At 50.7% G+C, this 16,450-nt stretch overlaps 2 protein-coding genes across 2 annotated transcripts in view; one reads left to right on the plus strand and one right to left on the minus strand.

Moving 5' to 3' along the window:
• Positions 1 to 1,008: 1,008 nt before the first annotated feature.
• PTPRH (protein tyrosine phosphatase receptor type H) lies at positions 1,009 to 12,725 on the minus strand. Its single transcript, XM_068527189.1, is given in 12 exon segments — positions 1,009 to 1,134; positions 1,242 to 1,377; positions 2,226 to 2,386; positions 2,592 to 2,714; positions 3,081 to 3,215; positions 3,312 to 3,388; positions 3,654 to 3,748; positions 4,411 to 4,497; positions 10,191 to 10,238; positions 10,355 to 10,433; positions 11,939 to 12,203; positions 12,681 to 12,725. Coding segments are annotated over 12 exon segments (1,335 nt in total). The 5' UTR covers positions 12,684 to 12,725.
• RPL28 (ribosomal protein L28) overlaps positions 12,057 to 16,450 on the plus strand; it is a 138,304-nt gene continuing 133,910 nt past the window's right edge. Inside the window, exon 1 of the mRNA XM_068527740.1 lies at positions 12,057 to 12,067. The gene's annotated coding sequence lies outside the window, so the exon portion shown is untranslated. The remainder of the gene's footprint in view (positions 12,068 to 16,450) is intronic.

Raw genomic sequence — 16,450 nt, forward strand, 5'->3', positions numbered from 1 at the left:
GTCCCGCCCCAGCCTGGAAGCACCAGGGCGCCCACGGATATTTATCCTGGTCCCAAGGATTTTCTGCTTTCTAGTCCAGCCACCTGGCATCCAGACCCCTTCTCCCCACCCCAGCCCCCGGGACTGTCCATAGCACCGGGCTCCAGGATATCGGGTTCTAGAACCCAGAAGACCCTCTCCAGAGACCCAGCTATTCAGATATCCAGACGGGAGATTAAGCGTGAAATTCTCCAGCAAATCCGATACAGACTTCACTCCACCCTCTAAGTTCCCCTAAGGCCGGGCCCAGAAGGCAAGCCCCCATGCTCCTAGCTCCAGCGAAGCGAAGTCCACACTGCCCAGACCCTAGACCTACAGCCTTCTCCGAGAGACTCAACTGTCCAAACCTACATTTTTCAGGTGCAAATTGTGAGTCCCTCTAGTTTCCTCCCTAGGACGTTGGCCTCAGTACCTAAACATCAGGAACCCACCCCAATATTATTTCCAGACCCAGAAATCCAATGGGGCAAGTGTCTCTGGGGAGAATAGTGATTTAATAAATTATGGGATAAAAGAAAAAATATGTACAGGCAGTGGGGTGCAGGGAAACCTCAGATCCTCGAAGACTGATGATTTAGTTTCTGGAGTAAAATATGGGCAGGATCCTGCCTGGCCTGCCCTTGCTCCTTGGGTGGCCAGAATTCTGGACCCTCATTACTTCTCTCTTCCTCAGAATTCAGCTTGTTCCCTTGAGACCCTGCAGCCTCTTCCTCCCTCAAAAAACAACAAGGAAATCCTAGATCCCATCCCTCTCCTTCTTCAAGGAACTGGAAATCCAGGATCTGGGCTCCCACCTGACCTCTCTCCCCCTCCGGAAAGCAGGAGTTTAGGCTGCCAGCCCCCTCTTCCTGCAGGGCCCAGGAGTGTGGGACCCCAGCCCTCTGCTGTCCCAGGGGTCCAGGTATCTGGGCTGAAGTAGGGATGCAGAATTTGAGTCTAGATAGGCTGGGGTCTCAGCCCTCCCACAACTTAGGCCTCTGTAGGAGCTACATTCTCGAAAAGCAGGTTCTCATAGGGGGGCCCCTTCTCAGCGGGCACTGGGGATGACTGTTGCAGAAACCTAAGGATGCACTGGTGCAGGAACACATACTGGGCCTGGGGACAGAGCACGGGCAGGTGAGGGTGCGCTACTGAGCCTCGGCCTGCTTTCCTCTGGGGCCCCACCGCCCCCCACTCACCCTGTGCCGGAGGGTCCCCATCACCTCAGTCTGCACCATATGTGGCCGGCTTTCTCACATCTCCATCACGTGGCTGAAGGGCCCCATGAGGCCCTCACACTCCAGCTGCCGCAGCAGGACATCCAGGACAATGAGGGTGCCCGTGAGGCCCACGCCAGCGCTAGGCAGAGACAAGAAGGGTCAGACCACGGGAGGGGGGAGTCTCAGCTGACAGGAGGCATCTGTGTTTGGAGCACCCAGGGGTCAGGGTGTTCAGTGAGACTATTCTGGAGGCTACAATGTTAAGTGGGGGTTACTTAATTAAGTAGGAAGTAATGACAAATGACTATGCTCTGTGTTCTATCTATCTCCTAGGCCCTGTTCCAGGTGCCTTATGTGCTTTTTTCACTCCTCCCACTCCTAAGAGGTAGGAACCATTAGTTGAGCGTGCCCATTTTACATATGGGGCAATGGAGGCTGAGTGAGGTGAAGTCGATTGTCCCAGGCCACTCAGCTAGTAAGTGACAGAGCTAGGGTTCACACACCGGAAGATGAGCTCCCAAGCTTGTCATTTAAAAAATTTTTTTAAACATGAAAATGACCATTTTATTTTATTTTTTATTTAAAAAAATGTTTTTTTGGCCGCGCTGTGAAGCTTGTGGGATCTGGGCCCTCGACAGTGAAGGTGCTGCGTCCTAGACACTGGACCACCAGGGAATTCACCCAAGGAGCTGTTTTAAATGTTTCTTAAAACCTTTGGCTGCCTCTCCCTCCTGCTCTTCACCCCTCCTCCCTCCTTCTCCCCATGCATGCCTCCTCCTTTACCTCTTTTTCTTTCTTTCCCATCTCTTCACCTTTATCATCATTCTCGACCTGCATCACCGCCCTTCACCTTCTGCCTCCATCTTCTCCGTCCCCTCCCCATCTCCTCCACCTCCTCTAGAAGTTCCTAAGGACCCAGAGAACCCTGGTTTCTGAGCCCCAAGGGGGCAGTTTCCTCACAGGCAGAGGGCTCTGGCTGGTCCTCACCTGCAGTGCACAGTGGGGGGGCCTCCCCCCACGGTCTGGTCCAGCCACTGCCGGAGCATATTCCAGAAGGCCAGCAAGGGGTCTGGGGAGTGGGGGACGCCGTGGTCTGGCCAGGTCACGTAGTGGAACTGACGCACAGATAAAGTCTTCTGCTCTTGCATCTAGAGGGAGGGGAGTTGGGGGGAGCTCAGGACCCGGGGGCTGGTTTCTGACCGGGGGGGACATCCCTGGGGCACATTGTGGTCCCTTGCGGGAGTGGCGAAAGCTTAGACTTCATGGGGAGCTCTGGGGAGGGGACTGCCTGGAATAACACGGGGGAGGAATTGAGGGTCAAGGTGGGGCTGACGGGGTGGGGTGGGGGCTTACGTGCCGGAGCTTCAGGTTTCGTACTGTCCAGTTCTCCATCACCTCCTCACCCACCAGGGTCACTTGTAGGTGCCCATGGGTGCAGGGCTGGGCGTCTAGAGGCCAGTAATGCTCACACTTCACCTGGGGGAAGACTGGGGCGGGTCAGAGTACAGGAGGCCCCAGAGCACCTTCCCTGGTGCCCCTCCGCAGGGTGGCTCTTGTATTCAGTGCCGGGGAATCCCCCCTGCTCTGGTGACAAGGCAGGACCCACGGGCAGCCAGGTGTAGATTCATCCCAGCCGGGAGGACTCTTCTCTCCCAAGGTCCTTGAGATCAGCTTCACCCCGTAGGTGGACAAATGGGCGGACTGGGGGAGACAGGAAGGTTGGGGCCGTGGTGGAGGGAATCAGTGAGGTCTAGGTCAAGGGCTACCCTGGGATCAGTGTCTGGGGCAGGGTCACGGGCTGGAGCTCAGGGGTCAGCACCCAGGACCCAGGTGTCCTCTCACCCGGGCAGACTCCACGCAGTTGGTCAGCATGAGAAGTGTGGGGCTCCGCTGCCCCTACACCAGGCGCCAGAAGTCGCCCACAGTGTGGGGAAGGGGGCCCTGGGCTGCAATGAGCTCCCGGAGGCTCCAGAGACCCTGGGTGAGGAAAGAGGTAGGTCACGTCCCGCCTCACCTGGCCCTCGTCTTCCGACGCTCATTCAGCATCCTCCCGGCTCCCAGCCGCAGCCTTACAGGGATGCAGCTGGCGTTGATGTACTCGGAGCCCGGCTCCCCAGGGAGGGGTGTCAGGGGCACACGGGACCAGTCATCTAGGGGAAGAGGCCGGCATTAGCGATGCAGGGGGCAGGGCGGGAGACCCAGGGATAGAGGTCACGCCGACACGTCACGCTGCACACAGACAAGGGGAGCTGGGAGAGGGGCTGAGGGACCTCCGGCGGGAGGAGCCGGCCTGGGGTTTCTCAGCTCACGGGGGCAAGAGCTTTGTCCCTCACGGGGAATAAGGGGCAGGGGTCAGGCCTGGGGTGTTGACAAAGTCACGGCTGAGAACAAAGTCAGCAGAGGCTCATGACTCACAGGGCAGCACGTTTCTGTAAGGGTTCTTGGCGCTGTTCTCCGGAGCTGAGGCCACCGTCTGGGACTGGCTGTGGTCCTCCAGGGCCAGTTGCTGGGGGCGAAGTGAGGGGAGGGTGCACACGTGCTGGATTTTCTCTGCCCTCCCCCAGGGATACCCGCGTTGCTCCCTCTGCCTTCCTAAGTGCCACCCCGCTCACCCCTTACACCCTGGAATTCTGTAGCACCTACAGAAATAGGACGAGTAGGACTTCCCTGGGGGCGCAGTGGTTAAGAATCTGCCTGCCAATGCAGGGGACACGGGTTCGAGCCCTGGTTTGGGAAGATCCCACGTGCCGCGGAGCAACTAACCCCACGAGCCATAACTAGAAAAAGCCTGCGCGCAGCAACGAAGACCCAACGCAGCCAAAAATAAATAAATAAATAAATTTATTTTTAAAAAAAGAAAGAAAGAAATAGGACGAGTGTGTGCACCATCCCCGGGGGGCATTTGGGAGGTTGGACAGGAGGATGGGGACTGGAGAGGTAGGTGAGAGAGGAGGGGTCAGGGGAAAGCCAAGGTGCTGCTTTAGGATTAACCCATCCAACCAACACTACAGTAAGAGTTCAGTGAGTCAAAAAGGTGGATAATCATGGCTGAGAATTTCTGTATGAGCCAACCAAGTATGTATCCCTGCTTCTGTTCAATCCCAAAGGGGTGGAAAGGTCTCCGTGGGCACGTGGGGCTCGGCTCGGCCCCCTCTGTTCTCACCCGCCCTGGTACTCCTCAGCAAAGCCACAGCCGCTGTCCTTCTCGTGTTTCCTGACGAGGTCGGCCAAGTCTTCAGCCAGGATGCCCCCTGGGACGCTGTGGGGGAAGAGGGGCACATAACCTCCTTTAACCTTGTGCGCTTGGATTAAAAGAAAAGGATTTGGTTTTCTTATTTTACCTCCCCAGGACTTATTTATAACTGGAAGTTTGTACCTTTGATCATCTTCACCCATTTCACCCTCTGCCTCTGGTAACCACCAGTCTGTTCTGTGTATCTACAAGTTTGAGGTTTTTTAAATTTTTAAATTTTGGCCACGCCGCACAGTTTGTGGGATCTTAGTTCCCCGACCAGGGATCGAATCCGGGCCCCTGGCAGTGAAAGCACCGAATCCTAAACACTGGACCCCCAGGGAATTCCCTCGAGTTTTTTTTTAGAGTCCACACACAGGAAGTCCCCTACATACGAACCTTCAAGTTGCGAACTTTCAAAGACGCGAATGTGTGTTCGCATGTCCAATCACATAAGGCGTGAGTGAAATTGCAGCTTGCCCTCTGTCTCCTATGGCCAAGGATCCTTCAGCTCTGCCATCTCCCACCTCCTCTCCCTCCTCCAGTCAGTAACTCTTTCCTGTTCACTCGATGCCAGCCCCTGTATGTCAGCTGTTATACTGTACTACTGTACTTTTCAAGGTACTGTACAGTAAGAGTAAAAATGTTTTATTTTTTGTGTTTGCTTGTTTTTATGTATTATTTGTGTGAAAAGTATCATGAACCTATTACAGTACAGTACTATATAGCCAATTGTGTTAGTTGGGTACCTAGGCTAACTTTGTTGGACTTATGAACGCAGTCTTGGAACGGAACTCATTTGTGTGTAAGGGACTTACTGTATAAGTGATATCTCATACCGTATTTGTCTTTCTCTGTCTGACTTATCTCACTTAGCATAATGCCCTCAAGGTCCATCCATGTTGCCACAAATGGCGTTACTTCATTTTTTTTTTTTTAAAGATTTGTACATGGATCATCACAGCATCTTTATTATTTTTTTAAATGTTACTTTTTTTAAAAAATTTATTTATTTATTTATTTATTTATTTATGGCTGTGTTGGGTCTTCGTCTCTGTGCGAGGGCTTTCTCTCGTTGCGGCGAGCGGGGGCCACTCCTCATCGCGGTGCGCGGGCCTCTCACCGTCGCGGCCTCTCTAGCTGCGGAGCACAGGCTCCAGACGCGCAGGCTCAGTAATTGTGGCTCACGGGCCCAGTTGCTCCGCGGCATGTGGGATCCTCCCAGACCAGGGCTCGAACCTGTGTCCCCTGCATTGGCAGGCAGATTCTCAACCATTGCGCCACCAGGGAAGCCCACTTCATTCTTTTTTACGGCTGAATAATATTCCATTCTATATGTATATTACACCTTCTTTTTTAAAATTAATTAATTAATTAATTTCGGCTGCGTTGGGTCTTTTGTTGCTGTGCATGGGCTTTCTCTAGTTGCAGTGAGCAGAGGCTACTCTTCTTTGTGGTGCAAGGGCTTCTCATTGTGATGGCTTCTCTTGCTGCGGAGCACAGGCTCTAGGCACACGGGCTTCAGTAGTTGTGGTGCACAGGCTTAGTTGCTCCGTGGCATGTGGGATCTTCCTGGACCAGGGCTCGAACCCACGTCCCCTGCATTGGCAGGCGGATTCTCAACCACTGCGCCACCAGGGAAGCCCTATATTACACCTTCTTTATTCATTCATCCATTGATAGACACAGGTTGTTTCCATATCTTGGCTATTGTGGGTAATGCTACCATGAACATGGGAGTGCAGATATCTTTTCAAGTTAGTGATTTTGTTTCTGATTCATCAATTGCATTTGTAGGCATATATCCAAAAGCATTGAAAGCAGGGTCTCAGATATTTGTACACCCATGTTCATAGCAGCATTATTCACAGTAGCTAAAAAGTGGAAGCAAACCAAGTGTCCATTGATAGATGAATGGATAAAGAAGATTTGGTCTAACCATACAATGGAATATTATTCTTCCTAAGGAAGGAAGGAAATTCTGACACATACAACAACATGGATGAACCTGGGGGGCATTATGCTGAGTGAAATGAGTCAGTCACAAGAGGACAAATAAAAGGACAAATACGATTCCACCTATATGAGGCACCTAGAGTCATCAAATTCATACAACCAGAAAGTAGAAGGGTGGTTTCCAGGGGCTGGGAGATGGGGGAGATGGGGAGTTAGTGTTTAATGTGTACAGAGTTTCAGTTTTGCAAGATGAAAAGAGTTCTATGGGGAATCTCCTGACGGTCCAGTGGTTAGGACTCTGCGATTTCACTGCCGAGGGTGCGGGTTCAATCTCTGGTCGGGGAACTAAGATCCCACAAGCCACGTGGCGTGACCTAAATAAATAAATAAATAAATAAATAAATAAATAAATAAAGTTAAAAAAAAAAGAGTTCTATGGATGGATGGTGGTGATGGTTGCACAACAATGTGAATGGACTTAATACCACTGAACTGCACACTTAAAAATGGTTGAGGTGGTAAATTTGTTATTTGGAGGTTGTTTGTTTTTTACCACAATCAAAATTTGTTTTGACTCAAAAAAAGGAAAGGAAAAAAAAAGAAGGAAAGGGTATTTCTTCTCCCACTTAGGACCACTGCCCTTCTCTGGGCCCCAGTTCCCTGAGGCCCTCTCTAGCCATGGTTCTTCCCTCTCTGCTGTATCTCTCCCCTCTCCTCTTTCCCTTTTGTGTGTAAACATGCTAATCTCGCTTTTGTATTAAAAAAAGAATCCTTTGACCTCCTGTGGCTCCAGCTCCAGCTCTTTGTCTCTCTTCCCCTTGTAGTATAGTGTTATATATACAATGTTATGTATACAGTCTTGACTCAGTTTTGAGACCCTGGTTGGAGGTTCATCAGTTTACCTTCTTCTTTTTTGCGTGATTGTTTTTTTTTTTTTGGTTTTGGGTTTTTTTTTTTACACTTTTGTTTATTTATTTGGCCACGCTGCATGGCTTGTGGGAGATCCCTGACCAGGGACTGAACCTGGGCCCAGCAGTGAAAGCCTGGAATCTTAACCACTGGACCGCCAGGGATTTCCCCAGTTCTCCTTCTTGAGAAGCTGATTAAATCCACACCCTCACCACCTCCCCTATCGGGATCCATCTGCTGGAATCCCCGCCAGGAACAGGGGTCGGGCCCTGTGCATCAGAGTCTAGTGAAATGATTCCAGCTAAACCCGTTTGCCTTGGATTGCCCACTTCTTCCGGCAGAAACCACAATAAAGCCTCTTCCTCAGGTGTTCCCCGACCTCCCAGCTGACCCTGGTGCTTCTCTGCATGGCCTTGCTTGGTGTTAACGTGTAATCCCTCTCTTGGGATCTGTGATTGTAATGAACTATCTTTCAGTGGTGTCTGTCTCTGGATCCCTTGGCCGTATCACACCTAAACAATAATAAGACCTATGAAAACACACCTTCACATTCAAACTTCTCACACTGACCGGTTTTCTCTGCTTCCTTCCCACCCTTCACCACGGCCTGGTGTCTACACCACGACTACAGGGGAACAAGGACTTTTTTCAAAGTCCCCTATCTTATTTGCCTCCTTATCACCAATTCCAAAGGCCACCTCTCAGTCCATCCTTCGCGTGAGTGCTCAGCAGCATTTAGCACCTTTGACCGCGCCTTCCTTTCTTCCGGATCCACCCTCTTCCTGAACACCCTCTCCTGGTTTGCACCACCACCGCCTCTCTGGCTGCTGCTTCTCCATCTCCTTGGTGGGCCCCTGGTCCTCTGCCCATCCTAAAAGGTGGGCATCCCCGGGAGTCCATCCTCAAGCCCCCCTTTCTCACTGGACACACACTTCTTATGGGGTTTGTCCACTTCCTTAGCTTCGCTTTCCATCCATTCATCTGTGATTTTTGAATCTCCGTTGCCAGTCCCTACTTCTCCCCCTCCTGAGCTTCAGAGCTGTTTTCCCACCTGCCTCCTGGAATCTCCACCTGTGTGTCCTCGAGCGTCATCGCTGGGACATCCAAACACGCACGTTGAGGTTGAGGAGGGCAAGATGCTCAGCATACAGGTGGGGCCAGACTTGGAATCCAATGGGCGCAGTGATTTGTTGCAGATGCCATATAATGGACACAGGGTAAGGAGGGGAGAGGTCACAGGGTGAGTGGGGCGGGCCGCTGGCCAGGACAGATTCTATGGCGAAGGAGAAACTGGACATCATCGTATTTACTCTCCCTCATGCCCCTGCCTCTGATGGCCATGCCCTCAGTTTATGCCTCTTTCTCTTGCACCCAGGCCGTCTCAGCTGGTCTCGCAACATCCCTTAACTCCCTGGCCTATCTCTCCTCTATTGATCCCTGGGGATCATTCTGACATAGAGATTTGATGATGATTGACCCAACCTAAAGGGGACTCAGAGCGATGAAGACATTTGCACAAACATTTTTCTGAACCACGGAACTCTGTGTCCAACAGCCCATTCAGCACTGTCTTCACTCACGTGTCTGACAAGCATCCCAAAATCAGTGCGTCCACCACTGAGCTCCTGATACTTTCCCCAAAACCTGCACCCCGCATAGTCATTCCGTCTCAAGTAACGGCCATTCCAGCCTCCCTGGGGCTCAGGCTAAATTCCTTGGGTTCACTCTTGAGCCCTCTCTGAATCCCACACCATACATCCATTCTTTAACCAGGTCTGCTCTTCAAACACTCAAACGGCATCTTGAATCTGATTCCCTCTAACTATTTCCTGCTCCAAGACATAACAGACCTCTGGATTATATACAGACGTCTTCCTTTGCTTCCCTACTTTTGCCTTTGCTTCATAAAAATGTGAGACTGTGTCACAGGTCTATTGAAAACCTCCAAAAACTCCCATCTCAGGATAAAACCAAAGTCCCCACTATCACCTACAAGGCCCAACCTGATCTGATCCCACCTGGTAACTCTCCGACCTCATTTCCTACCCGCCGCCCCGCCCCCGCCCCGCCTCATCCACTCTGCTCAGCCTCAGGGACACACTACATTCTCCAAACACGCCAAGCCTGTGCCTGCCTCGGGGCCATCGCACTTGCTGGTCCCTCTGCCTGGAATGCCTTTTCCCCAGCTGGGCACAGGGCTCTTGCCCTCACTTGCTTCAGGTCTGTCCTCAAATGACTTCGTCTCAGTCATCTTAGTAAGGCTTCTCCTGGACACTCTATTTAAAATATTCCTCCATCCTTCCTGCCTCCACCTCTTGCTTTATTTGTCTCCAAGTAAGCATCACATTCTTTATCATCTTGGTTTTGTTTTTTGTTTGTTTGTTTGTTTTGGCTGCACTGCGCGGCTTGCAGGATCTTAGTTCCCCGACCTGGGAACCCGTGCCCCCTGCAGTGGAAGCGTGGAGTCCTAACAACGGGAACGCCAGGGAATTCCCAATCATCTTGTTTATTAATGGCTGCTTGTACTAGAATGTAAGCTCCACAAGGGCAGGAATCTTTGTTTCAGCCAGTTTCCTCGGCACCTAGAACAGTGCCTCACACTTAACAGGGGTTCAGTGAATGTCTTTTTGGATAAATGAATGGAAGTCCCAGAACTGAGACTGAAAGAGATTCCACAGCCACCGGCCCAGGCTGCTTAGGGAGTGGGCAGCGGTGAAGGCATTGCGATCCCTGCCGCAGGGGGGGATCTGAGGCTGGTGTGGGTGGATTCCCTGGCCCTGCCCTCTGACCTATACAGTGACCAGCTGGATTTGACCTGACAGTGAGTCTTTTGGATGCTCCCCAAACCCACTCACCTGAATACCAGATCCCTGGGTGCTGGTTTCTTCTCACTCTTCTTATGCCTGGGAAAAGGACACGGGGATGAAAGGCTTGGGGAGTGAGGCCAGAACCACGGATCCCCATCTTTCCCCAGGCCCCCTCCCTCCTGGCCCCCGATGATCCCTGCGCCGAGTCTCACCTCCTCTTCAGGAAGAAAACCAGCAGGCCCACCAGGATGAGAAACAGAAGGGGACCGACTATGGCTCCGACGATGGCCCCTGGGGGACGGAGGCATGGAGGGCTGTGAGAGCCTAGGTCTGCTCTCCTGCTGTCCCATCTCCCCTACCTGTGTCCTCACCCAGACTGTGATCAGAGGGTCTAGAGGGTAGATTCGAGGGCAGAGAAGGGAAAGGAGAAAGCTTCTGGATAGAGCCCTACCTCCCACCCAACCTCTTCCCCTGAGGTCCTCACTTCCCAAGGAGCCTGATCCAACGGCATCACTTTCTCAGGAGACCTGGTTGTTAGAGAGTGACTCTTCCCCAATTTGGCCTAGACTAGTCGTTCTCAGAGAGGGCGATTTTGCCCTCCAGGTGACATCGGGCAATGTCTGGACACACTTCTGGTTGTTACAGCTGCGATGGTGGCACCACTGGCCTCTAGTGGGTGGAGGCCGGGGAGGCTGCTCGACATCTTACCATGCCCAGGGCAGCCCCCACCTCCCCATCAGAAAGAGTGATCCAGTCCAGGATCCAAGAGGACCTGTGTTCTCAGAGACCCTTCTTGCTAAACCAAAGAATCCTGGACAGTGGGACCCACTGAACCCAGTTTGGAAGAGCATCCATTTATCAGTACACCAAACTCCAGTGTCTCCAGATCAGAGACCGCATCTCATAAGAGGCTTTCATTCCTAGGAAATGGCTGACAGGGCCCAGGGAGGCCCATGACCACGGTCAATGGTACATGATTAAAGATTTCCTGAGTGTGAGGTTCAAACTTCTTCAAATACCCCACTGGTGGGTGAAAAATGGTGCGGCCGTGTTGGAAAAAAATTTGGCAGTTCTTCAAAAGATTAAACACGGACTTACCATATGATCTAACAATTCCACTCCTGGGTATACACCCAAGAAAAATGAAGACATACGTCCACATGGAAACATGCACACGAATGTTCAGAGCATTACTCATAATAGCCAAAAAGTAGAAATGGCCCAACAGATCCATCAAACAGATGGATAAACAAAATGTGGTCTATCCACACAATGAAATCTTATTTTGGCAATAAAAAGTAATGAAGCACTGATACACACTAGAACAGTGGATGAACCTTAAAAACATTATACTAAGTGAGAGAAGCCAGTCAAAGAGGACTACATATTGTGTGACTGTATTTTTAGGAAAGCTCTAAAAGAGGCAAATCTATAGAGACAGAAGTAGGTTAGAGCTTGCCAATGGCTGGTTGGTGGGGGATTGGGGAAATTAGGGGGTGATGGCTTAAGGAGATGACTTTTCTTCATGGGTTAATGAAAATATTCTAAAATTGATGGTAATAACGGTTGCAAATACTGCAAATATACTAGAAGCCAGTGAGCGGTTCACTTTCAATGGGTGAGCTGTTGTATGTTATAGGAATTACAACTCAGTAGAGCTGTTTAAAGAAAGCAGGAAATAAAACACAAACAAAGAGGACTCCATGGGTTGGTGAGACTCAACAACAGGGCGTGAAGGGGTCTGGAGAGAATGTCATTGTATCAATAGCTCTCTGTCCCCGTGGGGCTCTGCTCACCTGTGCTCTCGGTGTGGCAGGTCACGGAGGCAGACTGGGCCCTCATTCCATCCCAGACGGTCGTGATGGTGGCTGAGTAGGACTGAGCCGGCCTGAGCCCCGACACCCACACGCCTCTCCCACGAGAGGAGCTGTCCTGGAGTCCCGCTGCCGCCCACCTCCAACTCAAAGGCCTCATAGCCTCCCGGGGGGCAGGACTAGGTAAGGATGACTCCGTGGCCTCCCGAGGCGCTGATGCAGGCGGTGATGGTGACGGGGTCCGGGGCTGGGTGGAGGGAACAAGACGAATCAGTAGGATCCATCCAGGGAGGCTTTCCAACTCCCCACTCCTCACCAGTCGCGCCAGGTCTCTGAGAAACAGCTTACCCCTTCCTTCCCCCAAATCAAAATACCTCTTCGTCCCTCATTATCTGTTGTCCCCAAATAGACGTGCCCCCCCCTTAAACTACAACTCCCATGAGCACTTGGACTCTCTGTGTCACTGCAGCTCATGAAGTCATGACCCCATGGCCTGATGGGATTTGGAGTCCACTCACCTTCATTGCTCCCAGGTCTGATTGATCTAAGCTACTACCTGGACCTTTACAGGAAACGTTTGCTGGCCCATGACATAGTTATTTTCACCAGCACTTTTAGGTTCACAGCAAAACAGCAGAAGGCACAGGGATTTCCCATACACCCTCTGCCCCCATCATGCATAACCTCCCCCACTGTCAACATCCCCAAAATGTATACATGTTACCATTGATGAACACAATGATAATCATCCAACGTCCATATTCCATTCCTTTTCGTGGCTGAATAATATTCCACTCAATGGATAGATGACAATTTGTTTCTCCATTCACCAGCTGATGGACATTTGGGTTTCCACCTTTTTGGCTGTTAAAAATAATGTTGCTTGAATTGTATGTTTTCAGTTGTATGTATGAAAACATTGTACGTTTTCAGTTCTGTGGGGCCTGCCCCCAGGAGGGGCCACACTCTCTTTTTACAGACTCCGTGGCTATCCTCTTTCTAACCCGCTCCAGCTGCCAACCCTGTCTACCCCTCCACCACCAGCTCACAACCCCCTTCAATCTTCCCAGGAGTTTCTCACTATTTTTGCTGCTCAGTGGACATCAGTCTCTCTGCTCCATGCTTTCCTCTCCTCGTGTGGTTCAAGAACTGAAGCCGTGTTCGTTCACCATCTTGAAGCAATTCCCTGCCTGCCTGCAGGTGTTTACTACCCAACACCTATGGCTTCCTGCAGGCAGGACCACAGGCTCAACCAGCACCGGGGACTCCAAGGGCAAACAGCCTCTTCCAGCCCTGGCCAAGCTTACACTGTGGTGAGGAGGCAGACTGGGAAGGTAACCGCAGAGTGACATGAAGTGGGCTGCCACGGTGAGAGCACCGAGGAAGCACCTGTCCCTTAGTGGGAGGTGACGTTGGGGCTGAGTCTTCGTACAAGAGCAGGGTTTGGTCAAGTGAAGAACTGCATTGGGACGTCATCACAGGCAGAGGGGAGAGCCCATGTCAGGGCTAAGAGGGAGGAGAGGGCTGGGGGCAATCTGGGGGGATTCCTGTGTGGCCAGAGGGCCAGGTGGAAATGGGACTGGAGGGAGTGACCTTGAAGTAGGGGTCAGGCCACCCGGTCCCAGCCTAGTCTCAATCTATAGTTAGCCTGCGGGGTTGGTGAACACGTGGAGATTGGGGAGAGGAACACTTTCTGGATAGGGCATGGAAGCTCTGTGCCCTCTCGCCACACCTTGCCCTGTGCCTGTGCTTCTTCCATCTGGCTGTTCCTGAGTTACATCCTGTAATAAACCAGTGATCTAGTAAGCAAAACGTTTTTCTGAGTTCTGTGAGCTGCTCTAACAAATTAATTCAACCCGAGGAGGGGGTTCTTGGGAACCTCTGATTTATAGCCAGTTGGCCAGAAGCACAGGTTAACAACCTGGGCTTGTGATTGGAATCTGAAGTGGGGGTGGGGGGTAAAATGTGGCAGTCTTGTAGGACTGAGTCCTTAACCTGTGGGATAGTGTCAGAACTGAGTTGACTTGTAGGACGCCCAGCTGGTGTTGGAGATTGGCTTGCTGGTGTGGGGAGCAAGCCCCACACTGGAATTGAGTGCAGAGTCGTAATTGTTTATCATCATGAAACACTGAAGGATAAACAACAAGGTCCTATTGTATAGCACAGAGAACTATATTCAACGTTTTTTTGTTTTTGTTTTTGTTATTTGGCCACATCACAGGGCATGGGGGATCTTAGTTCCCCAACCAGGGATCGAACTCACGCCCCCTGCATTGTAAGTGAGGAGTCTTAACCACTGGACCACCAGGGAAGTCCCTGGAGAACTATATTCAGTATCCTAGGATAAACCATAATGAAAAAGAATATTAAAAAAAGAATGTATATATATATATGTATAACTGAATCACTTTGCTGTACAGCAGAAATTAACACATTGTAAATCAAGTATACTTCAATTTAAAAAAAATTAAAAGAAAAAAGAAAAAAAAACACTGAAAACAACCCAAATGATTGGAAATACCAACATTTAAAGATGAATTATGGGTAATTCTCTTGCAGTCCAGTGGTTAGGACCCTGCACTTTCACTGCCGAGGGCACGGCTTCAATCCCTGGTCGGGGATCCTGCAAGCCACGCGGCGCAGCAAAAAAAAAAAAAAAAAAAAAAAAGTGAATTATGCTAGTGGCTTCCTTGGGCTGGAGGGGATGGGTGATTTGTAAAAGGCACGGGGTCTCTTCTGGGGGTGATGAAAATGCTCTAAGATTGATTGTGGTGATAGCTGCAAAACTGTGAAAACACTAAAAACCACATGCACACTTTGAGTGGGCAGTTGGTGGTATATGAAGAGTATCTCAATAAAGCTGCGATCATAACGTTTTCAGGAATTGGATATAAATGCCTCCAAACAGAACATGGTCACAGTATAGTGATTACAGACAACAATGTTGTATCATAAACTTCAAAGCTGCTAAAAGACTAGATCTTGGGGGCTTCCCTGGTGGCGCAGTGGTTGAGAATCTGCCTGCCAATGCAGGGGACACGGGTTCGAGCCCTGGTCTGGGAAGATCCCACTTGCCGTGGAGCAACTAGGCCCGTGAGCCACAATTACTGAGCCTGTGCGTCTGGAGCCTGTGCTCCGCAACAAGAGAGGCTGTGACAAGTGAGAGGCTCGCGCACCGCGATGAAGAGTGGCCCCCACTTGCCACAACTAGAGAAAGCCCTCGCACAGAAACGAAGACCCAACACAGCCATAAATGAATTAATTAATTAAATAAATAAACCCAAAGTTTAAAAAAAAAAAAAAAAAGACTTAATTGGTCCCACCACAAAAAAAAAAAAGGTTGTTATGTGATGCCATAGAGATGTTAGCTAACACTACCAGGGTAATCATATTGTGACGTATCAATGTATCAAATCAACACCAGTACACCTTAAAGGTACACAATGTTTTATGTCAACTCTATCTCAATTTAAAAAACCAGAATATGGGCTTTAGACAGATGGAGGCTGGGAATGTTGCTCCTTTAGCACGTTTCCCTGGGGTGGAAGGTTGTTCTGGGGGGCCCTTTAGGAGGGGAGAGGGTGCTCACCTTATTCACCCCCCAGTTAGTCTGTCATGAGTCTCCCACCCTTAACGGCTGACAGAGTGATGAGGACCTCGGCAGCGTTAAGAGGTGGTCATGACCACCAAGTGGGTGTGGGGCTGAAGGAAGGCATCCCAGGCCAAAGTGGCATCTGAGATTGTGAAGAGCAGGGCACCCCCACCGAGAACACCTGCCTCCTCTGGCCTGAGGCCTTCCTCTATGGTGAGTGGGGATCCTGGCCTGAAGGTGAGGCAGGGACTAGAAACCAAGGGTGGGCTCTGGGGGTCCCTAAAAACACATCATGGATGTAGAAGTCTCCTCTCTGCTATGAGAGTCCCTAAAAAAATCACATCATGGATGTAGAAGTCTCCTCTCTGCTGTAAGAGTCCCTAAAAGCACATCATGTCTGTAGAAATTGAGCAGGGTTTGGAGAGCAGCTCTGAGTGCTTTCTGTCCTCACATGTAGAACCTGAGGCCCAGAGAGGGGCAGTGGGCTGCCAAGGTCACAGCCAGGACGAGGGCCATACCCAGGTTCTTCCTTCTTTAGTACTCTATTCCCACCGTGTTGCTACCTGCCCCTTCCTCCAAGTCTCTTCTTGAGTTTCCTCATCTCCTCAACCCTCTCCTCTCCTGGTATTGTATGTGACTGTCATCAGTTGAACTGTGACCCCCAAAGAGATATGCCCAAGTCCTAAGCCCCAGCACCTATGGATGTGATGTTAGTTAGGAATAGGGTCTTTGGAAATGTAATTAGGGATCTTGAGATGAGATCATCCTGGATTTAGGGTGGGCCCTAAATCCAACAACTGGTGTCCTCAGGAGAGGACAGATTCACAGAGGGAGAATACCATGTGAATGTGGCTGGGGCCACCAGGAGCTGGAAGAAGCAGGAAGGACCCTCCCCTAGAGCT

This window comes from Eschrichtius robustus, chromosome 19 (assembly GCF_028021215.1).
Source record: "Eschrichtius robustus isolate mEscRob2 chromosome 19, mEscRob2.pri, whole genome shotgun sequence".
NCBI lineage: Eukaryota > Metazoa > Chordata > Mammalia > Artiodactyla > Eschrichtiidae > Eschrichtius > Eschrichtius robustus.